Source organism: Stigmatopora argus, chromosome 3, assembly GCF_051989625.1.
Source record: "Stigmatopora argus isolate UIUO_Sarg chromosome 3, RoL_Sarg_1.0, whole genome shotgun sequence".
Classification (NCBI taxonomy): Eukaryota; Metazoa; Chordata; class Actinopteri; order Syngnathiformes; family Syngnathidae; genus Stigmatopora; species Stigmatopora argus.
In genome coordinates, this window is record NC_135389.1 from 13,831,399 (window position 1) to 13,854,025 (window position 22,627).

The 22,627-nt window shown below is 38.8% G+C and overlaps 2 protein-coding genes across 7 annotated transcripts in view; one reads left to right on the forward strand and one right to left on the reverse strand.

Annotated features, from left to right (window-relative positions):
* The window catches only part of myrf (myelin regulatory factor), a 59,287-nt gene that overhangs the window by 19,721 nt on the left and 16,939 nt on the right, over positions 1 to 22,627 (forward strand). For 2 of the 6 annotated variants that reach the window (XM_077595623.1, XM_077595622.1), the window contains exon 2: positions 6,470 to 6,591. The exons of 1 other annotated variant lie outside the window; for it this stretch is intronic. In XM_077595623.1, coding sequence (XP_077451749.1) covers positions 6,522 to 6,591 — 70 coding nt within the window. In that variant the 5' untranslated portion in view covers positions 6,470 to 6,521. Of the gene's footprint in view, positions 1 to 6,469; positions 6,592 to 21,369; positions 21,865 to 22,627 lie in introns of those variants that run through there. 3 more of the 6 variants (XM_077595624.1, XM_077595625.1, XM_077595626.1) reach the window with 3 other exon arrangements.
* eps8l2 (EPS8 signaling adaptor L2) lies at positions 1,532 to 17,515 on the reverse strand. Its single transcript, XM_077595640.1, has 21 exons — positions 17,315 to 17,515; positions 14,119 to 14,169; positions 13,676 to 13,722; positions 10,093 to 10,157; positions 9,213 to 9,374; positions 8,949 to 9,098; positions 8,763 to 8,842; positions 8,585 to 8,691; positions 7,726 to 7,796; positions 7,495 to 7,621; positions 6,621 to 6,709; positions 6,467 to 6,541; positions 5,249 to 5,397; positions 4,992 to 5,178; positions 4,878 to 4,912; positions 4,677 to 4,782; positions 4,239 to 4,358; positions 3,716 to 3,791; positions 3,467 to 3,638; positions 3,252 to 3,384; positions 1,532 to 2,340 (listed from the first exon to the last, which is right to left on the reverse strand). The coding sequence occupies exons 2-21, from the start codon at positions 14,151 to 14,153 to the stop codon at positions 2,263 to 2,265; spliced, it is 2,064 nt and encodes a 687-aa protein (XP_077451766.1). The 5' UTR covers positions 14,154 to 14,169; positions 17,315 to 17,515; the 3' UTR covers positions 1,532 to 2,262.

The following is a 22,627-nucleotide window of genomic DNA, read 5'->3' on the forward strand; positions in this document are numbered from 1 at the left end:
TGGACCAAAAGCCCATAATAGTCAGTTTTTTATAGATCTCAAACAATGTTTATTTGAGCTTTTTTTCTTAGTAAGATAAAACGTCTTTTAACCATGTTTTTCATTTCAAAAGGAAACTTTTTTTAAATTATGTTCAATATTAAAGTGGAAAACAGAAAATATTTGTATGTAAATATTAGCTTTTACAAAATTCTTTTTGAACTAAAAACACTAAAGAAAAAAAATGGATCAAAAAATTGGAATGATTGATTTAAAAAGGGGAAAATCAGGAAACATAATGCACATCTATAATCTCCAGTTGAATATGATCCTAAAACAGAAAGTCGACAGTCGTGATTTACTTTCTCGCGCCCCCAGGCCACCACTTTGACACCTGTGCTTTAGTAAGTTCAATTTACGATGTCAAAATGACATTTGTCAGACAGATTTGCTTCCACAAGACAACTAGAGAGGTGACCTTAACTTTCGCAGTATTGCAGAGTATTGTTAAAAATGACACCACCCATCCAGACCAGATCACTGTTTAAATCTGTTACAACTGTGAAGTAAAGTATTAAAAAAGTTGCTAGGGTCAGATGTTTAGCATCAAAGTCTTTGAAGCGAGGATGCCATGCTCTGATGTTTGAGTATAATCCTGTCTGATGTGCTGATTTGCACATTTCCTGCCTCACATTGAAACTGAAATATGACACAGCCAATTTTAAGCAGCAGACAGACAAGACGGGTGAAGAGGTCAATCAAAGTGACTGTAGAGGAGAATGCAAATCAACTAATATATTTCCGTCGCTTATGTTCGTCGTCCGAGAGCTGAAAAAAAAACTTTTCACATGATTATGATGATGATTAAGTGTGAGTATAAGGTGATAGATTATACATATAATTTTAAAAAGGAAGTCACTGTTTGAATAGTGTCTTTTAACTGATTGGCTGCCGTTGACGACGCTAGATGTCCAAATAATTTAATGTGGGGGGCAAATGTTTATTTTCTACTTTCCCCGCAGCTTCAATCGCATTCAAAAAATGAGAAATAACTAGTTTTTCTGTTTAACAGTTGAATCATAGAATACCATTTTGTAATTTTCCTGACCCCTGTACGTATCAATAGTTGTTGTATCGCCATATTATGAGATAATCGTTCCTACCCCAACCAGTCTGCTCACAAATGTACAAAAACAACTTATCAGGTGACCTCATACATATCATTTAACTAATTGATGGCTACTCAATGAATCACAAAGTTTGTAACTTTGTTTCTATTTTATTTTTTTACCGTTTCAGATGTAAGTGCATTGTTGGTTGCTCTGTTTAGTAATTCATTTGTGTATTTATATATATATATATATATATATATATATATATATATATATATATATATATATATATATATTTATATTTATATTTATATATTTATATATTTATATATATATTTATATTTATATATATATATATATATATATATATTTTTTTTTTCAATCACAATATGATGTCACAGATGACCAATGTAAAAAAAAAAAAGACTCGTTCGCTGCAGTTGACGGCGAAACATCAAATTTTATCAGTTTCAATGGATTTCACGTCTCTTCTGTTACTACTGTGTTATGCGTTTTTCATAAAAAGCAATATGTCAGAAATTACCACAAGACTGTTCGAACACATTTTGCACTCATTTCTCTTTTAAAGGCAATTTCCTTATAAGTCAATCTCAATTTCGTTACTGAAGCAGAACAAATGAAAAAACAAATGATCAGTCTGTCAGCGCACAAACACAAAAACATTTAACTACGATTTACAGGTTCCATGCAGAATTACGGGTGATAAAATGTAAAATACACAATTTTGTTCCCATTTAAGATGATGTTATTTGTATCACCTCCTGCCCACTGTAAACTGACAATATTAAAATCATTGGCTATTCAATGGGGGTGTCACAACATCCTGGCACAAATGATTCTAAATATTATTCACTGAGTCATTGACTAAATGATATTAATAGCAATATTGATGTTGCCATTAAGCATTAGCATGTACCACACTACCTCGACAAGAAGGTTGTTACAAGAATGACGCATGCGCACACACAAAACACTAAACTGTACATCCCTTCTCTAAAAACAATTGTTGACCCACACTGAAGAGCCATTACAGACACAAATTAGTTTGCATAGAGACACAGTGCGTGAAAATAAATATACAATTCATTACAAAGTGTACTGAATAAACGCCACTGATTTGGAGGAGTGGAGAAGACTTGGGGGCGCGTCTTCAGTCTGTGCTGCCTGAGTCGATTCGCTCCTGCCTGCGCTTCATGACTTCTTGAAGCTCGTTGTCACCATGTGCTTTCTGCCAGGACAAAGTAGCAGTTGGATTATTCAACTTCCTTACAGAATGCCTTTTTAGAGACCCATCAACCTATTACACTTTTAAGACACCAGATTGGTGAAAATGTATCCTCTTCTTTGGTTGGAATGAAAACCTGCATTCACTGCAGCCCTTGAGGACCTTTTGGACACTCATGTTTTAAGGCTTTTACAGATAAAATTGTGAAGAGCACATATGGCATGTTATTTGTGAGTAAAGGCCGATACGGTTAGATGCATTTTTTTCGTGCTGTATCTAGATTAAAATACGACAACATTTATGTGGTAAGCATTAAATCAGGGGTCGCCAATCTGGTCCTCAAAGATCGCTGTGGGTCCTGGTTTCTGTTCTAACCGATCCAGCTCAAAGACTTAAATGAGGTTACTGCTCAAACAAGCAGCACCTGACTGCTATCAACCCATTGCACTTGTAAGACACCAGAATGCAGAAATGATTCAGTCTTGTTTAGTTGGACTGACTATTGTATTTAATAATATACTGGAAAAAAGGCTGTAGCCATTGTCCTCATTTTTGCCTTTTATCGTCTCACCTCTAAAAGTCAGATCAAGTAGCACATTTACAATGGAAAAAATAATAATCCACTAAAATATTTGTTTTTATTTAGTCAGGTTACTACCAGTCAAGTCAGAAATGGTACCCACTGCCACTGTATTTTGATGCACTACCCGACAAGCCAGCAGAAGTCATCATCTCTGTTTTTGTGGTTTACATATGGCGGTTGGAAACGAAACTTAGAGTACATGCTGTATGACATTGGCGCGTTATTTGTTAGCATTTGCCGATCTTGATGAATGGCATTGGGGCTCCTTCCAATTTTAGCATTGTTATCGGTACAACACTAGTTTTTAGTGTTCATTGAATGGTAGCCTAACCTCTATTTGTGTTTTCTGCACGGTGATCTGGGATGAAACGCGAGCGCCTTCGTTTCCACACACAGCCTTCAGCTCTTGTTTGTTGAGAGAAAACAATTGCGCACCAGTCAGGATGCCCAAACATTCCACGGTCCTGTTTGTGGATGGGGAAGTAAAATAAATGTAATTTGCGTCGTGCCACTTTTGTAGTGTCATAGGTGTGTTAGGCTACTCACGCATCGGAGAAGCCTCTGTCAGCGAGCCAAGATTTGACCTGCCCTGGGGTGGATTGTTCAGTCAGTGTTAGTTTAGTTGCGGCTGGTCGCTCAACGCGAAACTTTCTGGCGGGTGCCTGGCTTTTATTTGCCGTGATCTTCATCAGTAGTTCACTGTTAACCTCATCCATCACTGAAATACAACGGGAACACAAATTCATAAAGGCGTGATCTAATTCTCTTCTTGAACTTATTTCAAAATTTGCTTACTTTTGTCTTTGTGTCGACCTTTGCTGTAGTTATCTCCCGGGCTGAGGGAACGAGGAGATATTGCACCATAGCCTTGCTGTGTGCGCACACAATTACCTTAGTGTACATAACATTGCTTGCTCAAACATAACATGTATGGATGATTATTTCAAATGCAGGTTGCCTGCACCAAAATCAGGTGGAAGAACCACTGCACCATCGGATGGCTGTATTCACTGTTTCAATTTACCTTTTAAAATTTATGCCAACTTCAATGGCATTGGTGTTTATGTTGTGCAGGTATGCCTAATTATGCGGATGAAATACATACCTGTCAACCTCTGCCGATAACTGCCCTTATAAATGATTATGATTCCCCTTACAAACCCCCAAAAAACCTTACAAACACCGTACGAGTCGTACGGTGTTTGTAAGGTTTTTTGGGGGTTTGTAAGGGGAATCATAATCATTTATAAGGGCAGTTATCGGCAGAGGTTGACAGGTATGGAAATAATTATTGAAAAGCTAAATGCAGATGGTTTACCTGGCCATAAATACCATCAGGCTGTGAAATCTTGACGACGTCCAACATGTTACTTGGGACGTAGCCTGTTTGGCCGCTATGATTTCTTAGTTTCCACCACGCCTTGTCATCCTCGATCACCTGAGACACAAGCCTGAGATCACTTAATTTGCACAGACTTTGCATTTTAAATATTAATCAAAGTGCCACTGCTGATCGGTATATTATGAACAACATCTGGGCATCTGTCCGTTATAAAGGATGATACATATCTACAGAGCCAGCTGGCATACAGTAGCCTTGTCTATTGTAAATAGTTGATCATTTTTGCGTAATTAGCATCGAGCAGAAAATCAATTAGAAGAATGGCAAAAATAAGTCATAAACTTAAAATGTATTGATGAAAGAAATTCATAGTTTTCCCCCTGTTGAATGTTATCTGTATAAAAATGTGTTTACCTCAAGAATTTCATCCACCAGAACTGACAACTCATTGGCATTCCGCGCTACAAAGTGGTAGCGCATTTTGGCAAATTTGCGAGGGGATGGCATCCCGTTGTAAGACCTGTTGAGACAGACAACATGTCCAACCTTTTCTACCCTGGATGATCTCAGAGACACCATCCTGGTATATCAACATGATATAACATAATTTCTTACCCGTTGGACGAACTTGAAGAATGAGTTCCATAGAACTGCAAAAAAGCATACAAATGCTTTGGACAGATTTTGGGCTTTAGATTTAACGTACATTCCGTTTTTCTAAACTCTTACATCGTCAACTGAGTGTTTCCTGTAATCTGGACTAATAGGAGACCCTAGAGAAGTGGGGGAGCCAGGAGAGCCATCGGGACCTTCTGTTTCCCACGGAGCTGTTCTAAAGAGCTCTGCCGGAGGCTCCCAACCGTTCCGAAACTTGGGGTAGTAAGGAGGAGCACACTGATCCCTCGGCCATTCAGCTCTTAAGAACAAAAGAGAATAGAATGTCAATTTGGATTTTCAGAAGATTCCCTGTGAGAGAGTTGATAAACCTGGGTTTAGTCCATCCCTCTCCTAGAAGTTCAAAGGTGACGGTTTCTTTGGGGGTGAGGTGACCCCGCAGGAAGTCCACAGCATCTTTGGAAAGGTGGGGAGAGATGATAGAGCGTACCAGCTCAGGACTGTGCAAACTCTGCAGCACCTACACGCACAGACGACAATGATCAGAAATGCCATGTTTTTGGGATGTGGGAGGAAACCGGAGTACCCGGAGGAAATCCACGCAAGCCTGGAGAGAGCATGGAAACTCCACACAGCGAGGAGTGACCTGAGATCGAACCTTCGCCCCTTTCATCCAAAAATGGGAGGCCGAAACGCTAATCACTCACCCCTAGGCCGCCTAGCAATTATATTGTGTTAATAAAAATCAAAAAATGTATGAAGTAAAAAGAATTTCGATTAAAAATTGTTTAATAAAAACACCAGATTTACATTTAAACTGGGAGGACAAATTCTAAATGCTCTTCTGTCCATGCCATTGACGATACTAGACATCTAATCCGATTTTATTGGAAAGAGTCACCTTCAGCATCTCCCAGTCAAAATGGATTGGACGCCTAGCAAAGCCAATGGGAGCCAGTCTTTATGAAGGATTAAATTTAGTTCCCCAATAGTTGGTCTCTCCTTATTCGTTGCCTCTCGTGTCACTCAGCTGTTTCTGATTGTCTGGTCAACCCCTGCCTTGTCAGATCGCCTGTTTATGTACACCAAGTTCCAAACCTCGTGCCTCTCGGTTTTCCTCCCGTAAGTTTTGTTATTTTCTTTTTACGTTGTCACTTTTTTTTGTATCATGGTGTATTTTTAGTGAATGAGTTTATGTTATTAAAAGAACACTTTAGTGGACCCCCCATTCTACTTTGTCTGCTTGCTTCCCTGCTTCACCCCCATGCATCCCAAATCTTATTATACTTGTGTAATGACAATAAAAGCATTCAATTCAATTTAATTAACTGTTATGCCTTCCATCCATTCAATGAGGACTAGTTTGTTTCAATGATTGGGGTTCCCGTGCCGGTGGTGACGCCTGTTAGTGGTGTTTCCCATTTTCATATCATATGTATCTTTTGTTGCTATGAGGTTTTTATTGTGAATAAAAACAAATTCTTCTCCCACCACGTTTGACGACGGTGGGATTCATAGTTTCCGAATATTGCCAGACAGGCTGAGAGAAAAACGGGTTCGGATGAATAAACTCAATTTGCATTTCCTACCAGCTCCAAAGGGCCAAAGAGGAAATGCACCAACTCGGAGGCGCTTGGATTCTGGATGTGCTTCTTCAGTTTGGCCTGCAGGGAGTGCAGTGACAGAGCCAATGAGGCGGCACAAAGGAGAGAAGGTTGGCTAAATGTTTTGAGATACACTCACCAAGAGGTTGAAAGCCAGCTTCAGTTTCTGGAGGCTATCGATGAACTCTTCTTCAGAGGGGGGCTTTGCTCGCAGGGTTAGCATGCCCTCTGCGAAAGAGTACAAAAGACACATTCATTTACATTCACACCAGCACCTTCTCATGCTTTGGACAGAGGTCGAGCTACTTGAAGGACACAGCATGTACTTAACACTGAGTTACCATCTCTCCTAAACCATATGACTTGTAGTAAATGAATAGATTTCACAAAATTGAATATTCTTGTCCTTGGCCGCTGTTTCGTAATGGGTTTCTCAGCAGGAAACCCATCATATTTGTGACTTCTAGAGAGTAACATCATGCTGTTGCCATTATTTCATATCCAGAGTAATCATAAAATCCTCAAATTCATGGTGTTCCAGAGTTGAGGAAACAGATTTTTTGCAGCACACATCTTTTCACACAATAGTGAAAATCTAGAAATCCAAATCTTTACTGATCAGACATGCGGAAATGAGACAACCAAAGATTGGAAAAAAACATGACAGAATCACCCAACACATTATGGCATTATTATTACTTTGTGCCTTAAATTATGTTCCGTCTTTGACGTTGATGTCAAGATGTCCAATTCAATTAGCCTGAGAGGTAAAACGAATGGACATCTGTCTCCATCAGTGGAATGGAAAATTAAGTCATTATGTAAATAATAATACCACTGTAGTAAATTTTGAGTATTGACTTCTTGAGAAAGACGATACTGGCGTACTATTGGTGTTTACCACCACGTACATGACTGGAGGACACAAAGAGATACAAACATGGCAGCGTGAGCAATATTCAACATATTGTCACTTGATGGTGGCTGCCACAGAAGAAGAAAGGGCGACAGACCTGCTGGTCCTTTCTTCTTATTCTTCTTACTCTTGTTGCGTTGGCAGAGTTGGGAAAAGGCCTCGGCTGCCTTTTGAACCCTCGCCACAAAAATCTCAATATCGTCCAGGGCACAGTTGAGGATTTGCTGCAAGAGGAGAATTTTGGATACAGCTACTGTGTCATACACTGTTTCATTCTGAAAGGGCTCAGAATAAAATGTCCACCTTGAAAGGGAAGGAAAACACTTACTACGTCCTTCTCAATGCGCTGGGCCAACCTTTCATGCGACTCTGGGTCACTGTGTCCAGAGACTCGCCTCTCTGCACAAAAAAAAAAACAGATGACAAACACTAAGATCCATTTAACTAGTGACAAAGCATGGCCAGCATGATATACTAAAGCTTTTAAAAAACATGCGGCCCAAGGGCCAATTGCTACCCACGGGACAGTATTATGGGACCTTAATAGGCAAGATAAAAAACCATAATAATAAAAATGGAATCAGGTGCTGCTTGTTTCAGCCAAAACCTCATTGCTTTAACTGTCTATTTATGATTGGTTGGAACTGTGGCCCCTGAGGACCAGTTTAGAGACCCCTGATTTAAACAGTAATAATAATAACAATAATGATCATAATAATGATACTGATATTGATATTGATATTGATATTGATATTGGTATTGATAATGGTAATGGTGATGGTAATGGTAATGGTAATGGTAATGGTAATGGTAATGATGATAATGATGATAATGATGATGATAATGATGATGATGATGATGATAATGATGATAATGATGATGATAATAATGATGATAATAATACCCTGCCATTTGAATACATAAACAATACATATAGTAATTCAATCTGAGCAATATTGGCCAATTAGTGCTACGAGGAATTTATATTTCTTGAATTTGAAAAAAATATTTTATTTTACACTATAGTAGGGTTTGGTGACTGCGGATATGAAACTGGTGGGGTTCGATGAATGCGCATATGAAACTGGTGAGGTTCGGTAGCTCCAGCAAGGTTAAGAACCACTGAGCTATAAATATAAAAACATAAGTGCAAGAGCCTTGATATCCTCTTGTTACGTTATTTTCACCTTGTGGGATGGGGGCAGCAACACGACCCTTTGCAAAAGGTGGGGGCTTGGTCGACGAATGGGGTAGGATTGTTTCTCTTTGGCGCCTCATTTTCTCTTGGTTGATTCTAAGAAAGCAAGAGGAAATCAGCGCCTTCACTGAAAATTATGGGTGTATGTATGTGTGCACGTTTCTTACTTGAGTGTCTGAGGCCTTGATTTCTTTCCATATTTGTTATCTCCAAGTGCACTGTCTATGTCAGCATGAACTAATTCCGCCTGTACGTGGGGATATGAGGCAGATATTTGAGTATTGTAGACCATGTTTGTTGTTTTTGACGTGAAAACATGCAAGCACTTCAATTTACTGCGATCCGTGACCCACCTCCACTTCGTCACAGTGGAAAAAGTGGATGTCCGGCCGGGGCTGATCCTTGTCCTGACACACCAGCAGAAGGACCGACGGGTAGCGTGTTTGGTTTAGCACAGCTTGAGACAGATGGATTGTGGGTAGGGGGAAGTTTTCCAGCTCCTCCTGCAGAGAAAGAATTTACATTTATCAGAAGGAAAAATAAGCGGGATCTCAAATGACCTATTTATTACTTTTTTTAAGGACACTTATTTTTGCAGTCATTCGGTGGGGAAGTACCTGTGTATCACAGTCCAGGAGTCGGAGTGCTTTATCAGTGACTTGCAGGAGCATTTCTTGAGTCCAAATCTTGTCTTTTGAATCCAGAAGGACAAGTTTCTTGATGGCATCGTCCACGGTGGCGATTGACTCGGTCTTGTCCATGATGAAGGTGGACAGATGCTGAGGAATTGGGAGAGCAGGAGCAATGACAATATCTTATTTAGTACATTAAGACAAGCCAGAGAATGGAAAAATATCTCCGGATTTCTCACATGATGTGAACAAATGAATGCTTACTGGCCAAAACGATGAAACAATTCTAATTACAATGAACGTATTGACTGTTGACTACTTCAACCTCTGAAAATATCACACTAATCCACTCAATATTTGGGATTGAAGCTTATTGCTTGGAGTTTGCTTTTATTTTACAGCAACCATAGATAGGCTAGGAAGTGACTGATACCCATCGGTAATAACATTTGAACAAGACTTTTCCCCTTTGTCATAAAACTGTCAACACTCATAGGTTAAATTCCCCACTTTATTTTCATCTGCCTGGAGCACTTTACATAGCAATTTGGCAGACATTTGTCATGTATTACCCCTATGTAGTACTTGATGTTATAATTGTCTCAGCATTAAACTGAACTTTAAAGTTAGTGACATGGGTTCATTTCAGTACATTGACTTCTTTTGTGTAAGCAAGATGACAGTATATACTAATTTTTAATCATTTATAAACAAAATTTTAATGTTCGCGTTTCCATTTTTTTTTTTAAATGACCATCTTTGAGAAAAACCGAAAATATCAAGCAATACTGTGTTATTTGGGAACAACAGTTCAAGTACAATTTATTTAAAAAAATCAATTCAACATTTACAAACGCTGTCTTACCTCAACATGATATTGTGACGTTTCATGCATGATGTAGTTGGAGTTGGAATATTTTTTCCGTTGCTCTAAAAGAAAAAGAAACACATTTTCCAAACATCTCTCTCGCTGTAATAGCAGTAAGAGTAAAACACTCGCCTGAGACCCACATGATACACTGATCGGCGCAGGAGTGAACAGAATTTACAAGTGAACCGATCAATCACACCAGCAGGGCAATCAGGAAGAGCACCTAGCGTGTTAATATTTATATATACTGTGGTGTGTAAAGATTGTAGCCAAAACAAACTAGAAAAGCCAAAATAGACTCAGGTACTCAGAGTTTAATGTTGGGCCAAATACTTTTTATGTCATCATATTATTATTCATGGTTAACATCTGAAGGAAAGGCAAATACATAACCTAAAGTTAATTATTAATCCTACTTTTTAAACTCAAGTGCTTTCCGTCACTTTATATCACGTTGGCAGGGGTTACGTACGGTTCATGCGCCATAAAAGCAACCAAACCTCAAGATCAAAGTTCACAGATGCTTGCTAAATAAAAACACAATAACATATAAACCTCCACATCATTATCACTAAATGAGACTCAAAACTCTCTAATTGTTTGTCATTAACGATGACAGACGTCCAATCATAAGCTTGAAATGTGAGAATTTTTTTTTTTTTTACAATTATGGCCTATACTATTAACTCATTTGATTGCGTTGACGGTGATAGAATTCCCCTACGCCTAAATCTATTTTGACTCCCAGTTCAAATGGATTGATCATCATACTGCTGTCAGCGGCAGCCAATGAGCTATTAAACAGACCTCAAAAGAAGAATCTTTGCATTCCTAATTTCATTCAGCAATGAGAAAATGAAAAAAAAAAGCTCAATAGTTAGCTAGATCGACTGCCACATTGATCAAAACCCATTTGCTTGGGGTGATAAATATAAATTATAGTGATCTCAACTCATGACATTACACACATACTATTTGCATTCGTTTGCCGTGAATCCAAAGTTAAAGTAACATTCTTACAGAAGTTTGTTATCCATTGGACCCATTTTGTTTCTTTTTTGTAACCATTGCTGCTGGGTTTTTTTTACGATATATTTCTTTTTAACTGTTTTTAAGCTGGCACGAGAGCATAACATTGCGCCTGCTCGCACACAGTATTTACGTAGTGAATTACACGCCGGTAACCATTACGCTCATTAAATGTGGGCATATTTTTATCACACTGACAATACCAGATGTCACTCGCAACATTAAAAGCACTTGTCCCTCAACATGCTGTGTGTTGAATGCAACACAAAATGGACTGAGTTTGACTATGAGTTGACTGAATATGTTATGTATCCCTCCTTTGTCAGGAACCTTTTTAAAGTCAAGTGTTACTTTGAAAAGGGATAGCTTGTGTCCATGCCACCAAGTGCAAATGACGCCAACATTTGCCTTTCTGCCAATCCCTCTCGGCTCATTGCTTCCTTCTTGGCTCCGCCGGGGTACAAAAAAAGGCATCAAGTGTCTGCCTGAAAGTGGAGCCGGCCAACATGTCTTATTTATGGCATACAATTCGCCGGACCGCCACGGCACCCAATGAGAGCCATTTAGCAGTCGGATGAGCTGAGCGGTGAGAATCGATGCCCGGTGATAAACAGCGGTGGTTGGATGGCAGACTGTCAACGTGAATTGGGTGTGGATCAATTTCACTTGGTGGACATTAACTAAAGTCAAATACGCTCCTGATTTGATTTTATGTCAACACGAAAAGTCAAAGCTTATGGTTTGGTTATTCGTGTTAGGTTGTGCTCATAAAATTTAGTGTTTGTTTGTTACCTTTACAATGATGAAAATATTTTGTTCACAAACATTATTTTTTCTCATGACAAGATAACATGTCTTTGGTAATGGCCATTTTTTTGTCTAATGAGACAAAAAGGCATGTCATATGTTCACAATGTGTGACGTTTGCTTCTTGTACATGTAGATAGTCATTCTACATACGTACATACTAGCCGTGTTTGGTCATGTTGCTCATACTGTGATACTTTAATTTATAGTCCAACTTTTAGCAGCGCAAGGTTAATTTCGATTATAAAAGATGTTATGAGAGATGAAATGTACTGTACCAGAAGAGTAAAAAATGGCTGTAACTTAACATTGTATGTATTTAGACCAGGTGGTGCATGTCATTTTGTATTTGTGCGGTGTGTCACTGCTCTGTCCAAAAGGTGCTGATAAAGGCACATTTGCATGAGCGTGTCAAGTTTTGCATCCAACTCAAAGAGATTGGACCATGCATATATTCAGGGGCAACATGCCGTTCGCAACTGTTGTTGTTGTTGGTGATGATATGCAACAGCAACCCATCACCTGATTAGCCAGGACACACAAGCAGCTCTCATGCTGCCCACAACGCTGCGATGACCATCTGTCACACAGACTGAGGCCAGCCCAAAGCAGAACAACACAGCCTGCAGTCGCCTCATGTACTTGTGAGTCATTTCACAAGAAGAAGAAAACACGAGCTGCCACATGCTGTGGAGTTTTGGACAAAAGTCTCAGAATGCAAGGTGTGAAGCCAGATGGGGGGAGAAAACCTTGTACGCCAGTTTTGTTACAGTTGAGCAAAATTGCTGAATTTAGAATAGAAGATTTCCTCATTACGGGCAGCACATTCTTCGGTATTTCCTCAAGTCTGCGGCTTCCTAGGCTGCACCAGACATGAGAAGGAGGCAGTCTGCCTGGTCTTTTCCTTCCTTCTCAATGAAGCTTTTATTCACCTGCAGAACTTGGCTATCCCCACCCTGTTCCAAGCAGACTTTATAAATGGGCACACCCTGGACCATCCACTAATGTTCAAATGACTCACTAAGACTTGTATGTTTGATAATGAGTTTTTGTTCTGGAATTATATTCTTCTCATTTGGCTAGCGAGGAAATATTTGAGATAAGTATCTGGGAACTGAACTCAAGACAGTTTGGCAGATAATGTAATGTGTTCAAACTTTTCCAAGAAGGCTAAATGTTTTTGTAATCTTTGCTCTTCTCATTTTACTTTCTTTTCACAAGCAATAAGATGTGTAATTTATTTCAAATTATTGATAGGGATATAGACTTTATTACCAATCTGTGTGCCGATTAACTTTTCAGATAACGACATTGTCCCAAACTTGTTTGACATCAGATGCCAAATTTGCCTTTGAATAAAAAAGGGTGTAGAAAACGGTTTGGTATTTGGAAAAATAATTGGATTTAGTAGTCTTTGATTACAGGTTGAAAGACAAGTAAAGGCAAACATTATAAGGTTTCCATGAATAAATCGCTTGCGAAATAAAACCTGTTCTAGCAAGTTCATGAAAAATGCATTGGAAATCTGCAGTCAAGGATTTGAGTTACAACAAATGCTGAACCTAAATGCAAATGGTCTGGTTTGACACCCCCTAAACCTGTATTCACCTATATTTCCATTCAAATGATGACATTTTACAATTACATTCATTTGCGTTTTCTCCTAAATATTTAAAGTCCAAAAAATCAGACAAACCTAAGCATAAAGTGCAAGTGGAAAGTAAAGGGTGCCATGACTTACCAAAGAGGGCCTTTGCGCTGATCCTGCTCTCCGATCTAGCCACCCCACTGCAATGACAGGTAGAGGTGGGATTACGTTGCATTCCTTTCATCTTGTCTCCTACTATACTAAAAGTCCCACTCTTTTATTTCTTCATAAATCACAAGCCAACCAAGCAGGAGCGATTGGGAGAAAGTGCCCGATAGATTAGCCTGAGATTTGGACCATATGGAGCAGGAGAGAGAGTGGAAAAGGCAGAGGAGGAGGGGGACCGTAGGAAAGTTGGGGCAGAGCAAATAATTCTCAACAGAGTCCCTCTGTGCCCAAGGTCCATGACCCACACCACCTTCCGCATACTGGCTAAGCAAAATTCTGTGGCCGCTGTGACAGTCACCTGCGATAACGAGCTAAGGTAGGGAAAGGTAAATAGTAAAGGGAGAAGGTGGAATATGCAGTTCACTCACTTGGCTAGCTTGCTTGGAGGTCCCAAGACATTCATGGCTTAAGACATCAACCTGAGAAAAGACCGAGATGACATGAAATAGTCAATTAGGTACGCCTGCATTCTGTCCTATGGCAGTGGTGAATGGTTGTGTTCACCCAGAATTGCCATTATCATTAACAAATCGCTATAACACACTGTAGTCACTAGTCCATCTTAACTTTACTCTTTCGCTGCCAGAGACCGCAAAACGACTGCAATCCATTTTAACTGGGAGGGCTGTCATGGATGTGTGAATGAGCCTCTTCTCTTGTGTAGTATTGAAAAATGTTGGCTTACCATAACATGATGGTGCGCTATAACTACACTACAACATAGAGGTGAATGTATACAAATAGTCTTTATTGTCAAACTGCCTGAGCTCACATTACAGTTGAAGGGCAGTTAACTGCTAACTTGACAACAACCACCTGCATTAACAATTGAAACAGTAAACAGTAATCACACATACTATATAAATATGTATGCGCTACAAATCGTTGTACATGACATTATTATTGTTATTGTTTAATTGCTGCAATTCTTGCCTGGTAAATTCAATTTTCTCATCTCAAGAGATAAGTCATGTCATAAAATCGTTTTAGAACTTCTGTGTTGCACTGATCCAGTTATTGATGTAAACAAAGATTTTGGTTTTAAATGGATGATAATAATAATACCAAGGTCAATTTTGTAATTTTTTATAAAGAAGCTGCATCTAAATATATATATATATATATATATATATATATATATATATATATATATATATATATATGTATATGTATATGTATATATATATATGTATATGTATATATATATATATATGTATATATATATATATATATATTTAGATGCAGCTATATATATATATATATATATATATATATATATGCAGCTTCTTTATAAAAAATTACAAAATTGACCTTGGTATTATTATTATCATCCATTTAAAACCTAAAATATATGTCACGTACAACAATTTATAGCGCATTGCGATGATTGCTTCTTTCAACAGATTACATGTATAGTAGATTAACATACCCTGCCAAAAGCAACATTTTTCCAAACGTTCCATAGTTAATCCATGTCAAGGGAAAACTTTTTTACAAAAGAAAAATTGTCCTATATACTTTAAAGTAGACCAACACAATGCCTCCTCTTTTAGTCCTTATCTGCTTTTTTGCTCTTTGCGCTTTTGTTCCTTCCTCTGGCACAAAGCCAGTTTTGAGGGAGGAGGTGAAGGTGGAGAAGGGCAGGTTCAGCGTCAGGCTTTGTAAAGAGGCCCACTGCACTACTCCCCTCTAATCAAATCTCGATTTTAATTTAACAAAAGCAGATGTCTATTTAAAGGTATTTCATTAATCAAATATAATATGGGATTAGAACCACAATAGGTGCATTTTTTATTCCAGAAAAAAGGATCATTGTAGTGTTACTTGTAGTTTCACGGGTACGGGTTGCGTTCCCGTTATGGCCTTTTTCCAAAGTTTCTAGCCTTGACTGAATGTTGTGATATTCATGTCTGGAATGAGGTTGGACAGTTGAAAATTTAGAGTCATGCCAAATATTCAGTGAGGCGAGTCCTTTCTTGTTGCGTTTGGTGTCTATGCTAGTATCTCTCCTGTTGATGTTATCGCGGCATTATACAAACTGTAGTTTTCAATGTGCTATGCTGATTTGATGGACAATTAATCAAATGTTAATCAACCTAGTCTTTAAGCAAGTGCCACCAATTTCAAATTCAAGTGTTGGCTATATTCTTATGGTAATTTGTAGCTACACAGACATTATATAAAGACATCTGTTTTAATCTGTGCTTTGTTTTTCTTATTTTATTTGTATCGTTGGCATTTCTGGGTGTAAAGTATCCTTGGCACTTCGAAAAAAAAATGTACTATTATTATTATTATCTGCGATAACCACTGCAACCTTAAAATAATTAACACAATAAAGTGGTGATTTTATGAAAACTTCATCAAACAATGCCGCTATTTTTTTATTAATCTCAAAATCCTTAAATCAATCATGGATTAAACTACCAACTCCCAACATAATGACAGACAAAAAAATGTATATGCGTTTTCATTTTTGTTTTAAATATCATTCAAATATGCTCTCTAGCCACCTCTTGCTTTTCATATAAATAGGTAAAACATGTTTTTATTCAGATGTGTTAATCAAGACAAAACAGTATTACCTTCCTACTTTTTGTAGTAGGTGCCTAAACTTTGGGAAACACTAAAAGGAAACTATTACATTAAATAAAGATCTATTAGCAGAAAGACGACACTGCTCATCCGTGGCCAGTCTATGACATGACTTAAATAATTCAGGCTGTTGTACTGTTTACCTATTAGTAAGTCTGACATGACCTTGTGCAGTAAATTTGACTACTCAAAAGTATAGGTTGTTACCATGGTATCACAACAGTTGACTAATTAATGTATTGAAGTGTTATAATATACAGGAAGTAATACATGGGGAGAGTGTTTGTAGTACTGGCTATATAAAGTCTCTGGAAAAAAAATATAAAAACTTGGGCAATGTGGACTTCACCCACATTACATGACCAAGCATTTTTCCCGAGATAAGATATCGAGTTTTATATTTTAATGCGCCATTGTTAGCTAATCTGTTAAGTGTAACAATTGGATCAGTGTGAGAAGAGCATGATGGGAATTGAATGTCATCAAAATAGCAATTAACTTTTTTCACTCATGTACAGCTTTGTGCTGGTTGTGGTGGTGTATCACCTTATAACGTACTGAAAAAGAATTGTTCTTCTCTTTGTTAGACTTTGGTTTTTAAGATTATGCAAGATTATATGTAAGATATACCTGCATCTACAAGTTGTTAAACATGAAAATTGGAAGCTGAATATTGTAAATCAAATAGTCAGTTTCAAACAAAAAGATGTTGTCAGTAAAATATCCCAATTCACTTTAAACAGGGAGAGCTGGCAATGTCAGTTCAAATGGATTGGACAACATGGAAACATGATTATTCGCTGCCAACCCTCCCAGTACAAATGGATTGGAATCTGATCAGAGCTGTTGTTGTTGCGGAGCAGAAAGTAGGTATTTTGATTAGAAATCTAAACATTTAATTAACAGTAGTGCAGTCTAGTATTGTAACCTATAATAATATAGTAGAGAGGGATAAAGAAATGAACTTACGCTGGAGTTTTCTGCACAGGATGCTTAAGGTGACCAACATGGGGGATGAGAGCATCAACCTGCTACCGATCAGCAAACGCAAAACATCACCAGCGTAAATCGAAGTAGAGCTTTTTAATCCGGAGGGTGCAAATGGTCCAGTGGCTGCTTTAACACCAAACACACATGCGCACACACACAGTTGTTGTTAGTTCCCAGGAGCAGTCGCCGGGGAGAGAATGTGGGAGCAGGTGAGTGACAGATGCCTCCCAGGTAATTCAATACCTGAGGGGAGGAGCTCGTTTAGCACTTGAGTGAGGGCGGGGTGGTCACTGTGCAGGTGAGCCGGCCACAGAGTTTGAATGGCGAGGTGTGATGCAACTGGCTTACCTGTTACATTTAGCTCATACAGAAAGGTCTTTGATTGTGATATTCATTTTGGCAGCTTGAATTAAGGATGAGTTCTTTTATCAGTTGGAATGTAAAGAATATGTCTGAAGGGTGCGCTCCTGACAAGGCACGTTTCAATTCCTTCAACCGATGTTCAATACGATTTAAATCAAGGCTCATATAGAAGGCCTTTGCCAAATGATTCAATCTGAGTCATAATTATTACAATGCTATTTTTAAAATGTTTGCATAAACTGAGAGTATAGGAAGTAAGCTATGCGGGGCCATTTAAAGGAGATCTGTGTGATAAAAGCAAACAAAAATTTGACCCATGCACTTGAGTGTTGCTCAATTCTTTCGATGTGAATTGTTTTGATGCCGGTTACTCCGGAAACCTTACGATGGGGTTTGATCATTAACCAAAGTTGTCAGCGCTGATGAATCGCCTGTTTGAAGAATGTCTTGTCAAAAATTGACAAGAAATACCAGTGTGATTCATAAAAGTTATCTTCTACTTACTTAAGAGGCAGAAGCTATTGTCATTACTTGATATTTCGAGAAGCCAATTCCTCAAGTACAACATGTAGTGCTTTTTAATTTATTATTTAGTCATCTCGATAAGGGTTAAAATCTTGATGTCTATTGATATATACCATATCACCTTTAGATCAAAATGTATTTAGGCCTTGAATTCCAACCTGTTTAGTCTTTATCAGAACGTCTGCGCCCTCTGTTGGAAGTTGTGTGCTCATTATCATAGATCATAAACGTTCATCTACTCTAAAGTTAATGTGTATGGGCAAACAAGATAAAGTTCAGGGGGTTACAGTAATTTTCATTACATAATACGCAGCACAATACTTAACTTGCTCTTCGACATTATTACTTAAAAATAGCTTGTAAAATAGGAAATGATGGAAGATAAAAAAAATACACACCTACATATACTTTACATCTGCCTTTTTTTATTGTCCTGGAATCTTCTGTATCTTCTGAGGAATCCAAGGAGGCATGCGGCAGAATTACACTTGGGTATACAGTATCACTTCAATGAATAACACTCTGATCAATAATTCAATCTTATTCTGAAAAAGAAACAAAAGGGAGGAACAAACCGAGAGATGCTAACCAAACGGATTTAAATTGAGGTCACATTGATAGTTTCTCTTTTAAGAGTGGACAGAATATGTTCATGGGTTGATCTTGGTTTGCCTGAAATTGTCATATTTTGTTGGGGATTGTGGTTGGGTGTTTTTTCCTTGTATGTCCTGTCCACGTGATTTTTCATGAGTGTCACCTAATGTGTCTTTTCTGGCTCTCCTTCCCTTGTGTGACCCAGGTGTTTGTTTTTGTCATCAACCCCAGTCTGTGTATTTCAACCCCGTATTTATGTGCGTCGGCACGCGAGTATTTTCTGTGTATTGTTATGTTTGCCTTTTTGTCGGTGTGCCGTCTCCGACAATTTTCGTCCTCCCTAGTTAAGTTTGAAATTGTGTTTTTTTCTCAGTTTTTATTGTTTGTAAGGTTATTTTGTAGGTATTTAATCCATTAAAACCTTAAATTTCGTAATTTGGCCATGGTAGCATTTTCTGAGTATACCTGGTAAAACACAAAAACATAATTTCACTAATTGGCTGACTTTTTACTTTTTAACAAATGTGTTTACCATTCCTGGTCATTTTTTTCTTCTACCTAGTATTGTTATTTCACTATGACAGAAAAGAAATAGTCAGAATAATCACAAAATGATCAAAACATCTTGTTTGATCAAATATCGTGGTGATGACAGTAAAACCATTTTACCGTCTTGTAAGCACGCATGTACGCTGATAAACCGTACACTATTGGAAGAGCGAGCTACGTATATAGAATAGTAAAATGAACTGCCTTAACATAGCCAGCTGTTTCATTGTCCCCCCTCAGCATCTATCTGGCTCTCTGTCTCGCTTGTCCTCTCAAACAATCTACGTAGTGTGGCCTCAAGAAGGGAGGCGTTGTTTGTCTTGAATGGAGGAAAAGCACAGGGGGTGAAGGGGGTGAAGAGGGAGATGGTCCAGCTGTGGGGGGACAAGACAACACAACAACATCTCACATGTGGCAAAGGGGAGGTGGGCGCCCATGCTGCGGGGGCTGCACACAGTGGCATTGTTATGGGGGTGGGGGTGAAGCTGATAAGAGGGAGAGAAATGGATCATTGGCTCAAGTCCTCCCCTCCTAACGGAAAACACTCCTGTTGATGTAAGATGTGGAGGCTCTGCAGATGTGTTTTCAATCATCACACTATACCAAAAGAATGATGTTGTATGCTTTTTAATAGAAAACTTGTCTTATCGGCAGTAAATTCAATGCATTTTTCCAAGTGAAACGTAATTTGTAGTGACAGTATAAAGTTTAGTACACGCGCTCCCTCCTCCAGATATGATGTAAGGATGTTTGGTTCGAAAGATTTACACAGTTAAACCCAAGTCAAGTGGTTTATAGGATTAGTATGAAATGCATTATTCAACTAAGAACTTTTCGATTGAAATGTTTTTCAAAGAATGACAACATATTTGGATGTTTGTGTCAAAAGTTAGCTATATAAATCGGGAAAGGGAAACTAATTGGGAATGGGGTGGTTTGGGAGTTTAAATACTTGTTTGTCTTCAATAGGGGTCACCAACGTGGTACTACGTCACACCCAAACACTATATAAGTAATCGACAAAGATGGGAACTTTAAAAAAAAGTGGCACAGTGATCCAGTGGTTAGCACATCTGCCTCACAATTTTGAAATCGAGGGTTCAATCCCTGATGGATTCTGACCTTGCTGTGTGGAGTTTGCAGTTTGCAGCTTGTTCCTGTGCCTGCGTAGGTTTTCTTTGAGTACTCCTGTTTCCCCCCACATCCCACAAACATGCATGCTAGGCTCTAAATTTGCACCTTGTTAAACCATTTGATACATTTATTTTTGAGAAAACAGTGACCCCATAGATAAGTGTCTCACTATTTAATCATTTTTGATAACTACTTATCCTCACTTGGTTCAGTGGATGCTGCTTGAGAGGTGTTTACCATCCTAAACATACATTTGAAATGCCATAAAAGAGGATGTCAGACACCCTGAAAAATGTTTTTGTAGCCGTTTAAAGTATATATTCAACTGTATTTTATGATGTCCCATCTCATCTCATTTTCTGAACCGCGTCATCCTCATTAGGGTCGCGGGGGCGCTGGAGCCAATCCTAGCTGTCTCCGGGCCAGAGGCGGGGGACACCCTGAATCGGTGGCCAGCCGATCGCAGGACACGAGGAGACGGACAACCATGCACACTCACACCCATACCTAGGGGCAATTTAGAGTGTTCAGTCAGCCTACCATGCATGTTTTTGGAATGTGGGAGGAAACCGGAGTACCTGGAGGAAACCCACGCAGGCCCAGGGAGAACATGCAAACTCCACACAGGTGGATGTGACCTGGATTTGAACCCAGGACCCCAGAGCTGTGAGGCCGACACGCTTATTTTGTAAATGTAAAATGCTTGAATCCAAATCTTGAAACCTTGAAAGTTTAATACTATTTTTTTCGACACTGTAGTATAGTGAAACTTTTTTTTAAATAGAATCAAATGCAAAATGGTGCATTTATCCTGCTCCAGTGGTTCCAATTGCATCCATAGATGAGCATGCAGCCCATCCCTCACCTGCTCAGCTCTTCTCCTCCGACCCCTTGCTTGCCCATTGCGCACATCCTGGCCGAGAGGGATCGGCACAAGGCGGGGAAGAATCCAACTTTCCACGCGTTGGATAACCTTTAACGCGCATCCTTTGACAGATTTCACGCACAAACGCCGCTCTTTTTTTACACCACGACTTGTTGGCAATGGCTTGCAGGGCCTGCCTGAATTAGGAAAATGCTTCTCCACAAAACTTGTCGAATTGTTTGAGAAGGCAATCCTGAGTTGCGACTTGTCATTTCGCGCAATCGAACGCGAGAAAGACGCTCTCCGCATGCAAGATTGGATACATCATACATCTTTTTTTGCAGTCAAACGACTGTGTTTTGTTATGCGCCCGTGAAAGTTTCCCCCTTCCGAATAACTGTCGTTCGGAGTAGGGGGGATATTTAATGGATTTTTTATGTGGGACCCGCTAGGATGGACGTGGTAGATGAAACTGAAGCCTTACAAAGATTTTTTGAAGGTAAGATGTCTCTCTTCCTCGCAATCTTCTATATAAATACGCAATAAATATAAACAATTTATGTTATATGTGAACTTGTTGTCTGCCAATGACAACGGCAGACGTCCAAATCATTAAAACTGGGAGGACTGATTCTGAATGGTCATCCTTTTCCATTAAAGGCTGGCAGTGAGTGATTCGTCACAAGTCAGCCCAGTCAAAATGGATTGGACGTGTAATGCCGTCAATGGTAGAGTTAACAAAGAAGTAGCCTAAAAAAAATGCCTAAAAATTAATAGGAGGGGACCCATTGGAGAACAAAGCCTCTCCACACAATTTGTCCAGAAATGGAGTTTTCTACTTGTTAAAGATGACCCATGTACCTGTCTGGTTAAGCAACTGACTTTATTGTTATCCATCCTTTTAACTCCAAATGCAAGCAAGATGTAGGGTTAAAGGGTACAGCTGCAGAAGTGCTAGTGATGGGTAGCAGATGAGGTTAAAGCCTTTTTTGGAGGGGTTGGGGGGTGCTTGAGTGTTGGAAGTCAGGTGAAGAAGAAAAATGTTCTGTTTTGCAAAGGCACTGTGGGGCGCAGAAATTTGGGAGATGGATGAGTAGTTTGGATATTTAATGGGGGCGTATTTAAATACTTGCAAACATATACTATACTGAATGTAGTATATGTGTGGGTATAAGTACAATAGTTAGTACGTCCACCTGACAATGTGGTGCGTATTTAAATACTTGCAAACATATACTATACTGTATGTAGTATGTGTGTGG

Bases quoted from the DNA above. Each gene is read 5' to 3' on its own strand.
- eps8l2 (XM_077595640.1), bottom strand. From the start codon at position 14,153: ATGAATGTCTTGGGACCTCCAAGCAAGCTAGCCAA. The intron at 4,913-4,991 runs GTAAGAGTTTAG...GCTTTTTTGCAG, and splicing joins GGAAACACTCAGTTGACGAT to TTCTATGGAACTCATTCTTC. The intron at 4,359-4,676 runs GTAAACACATTT...CTTGTGTCTCAG, and splicing joins TGGTGGATGAAATTCTTGAG to GTGATCGAGGATGACAAGGC.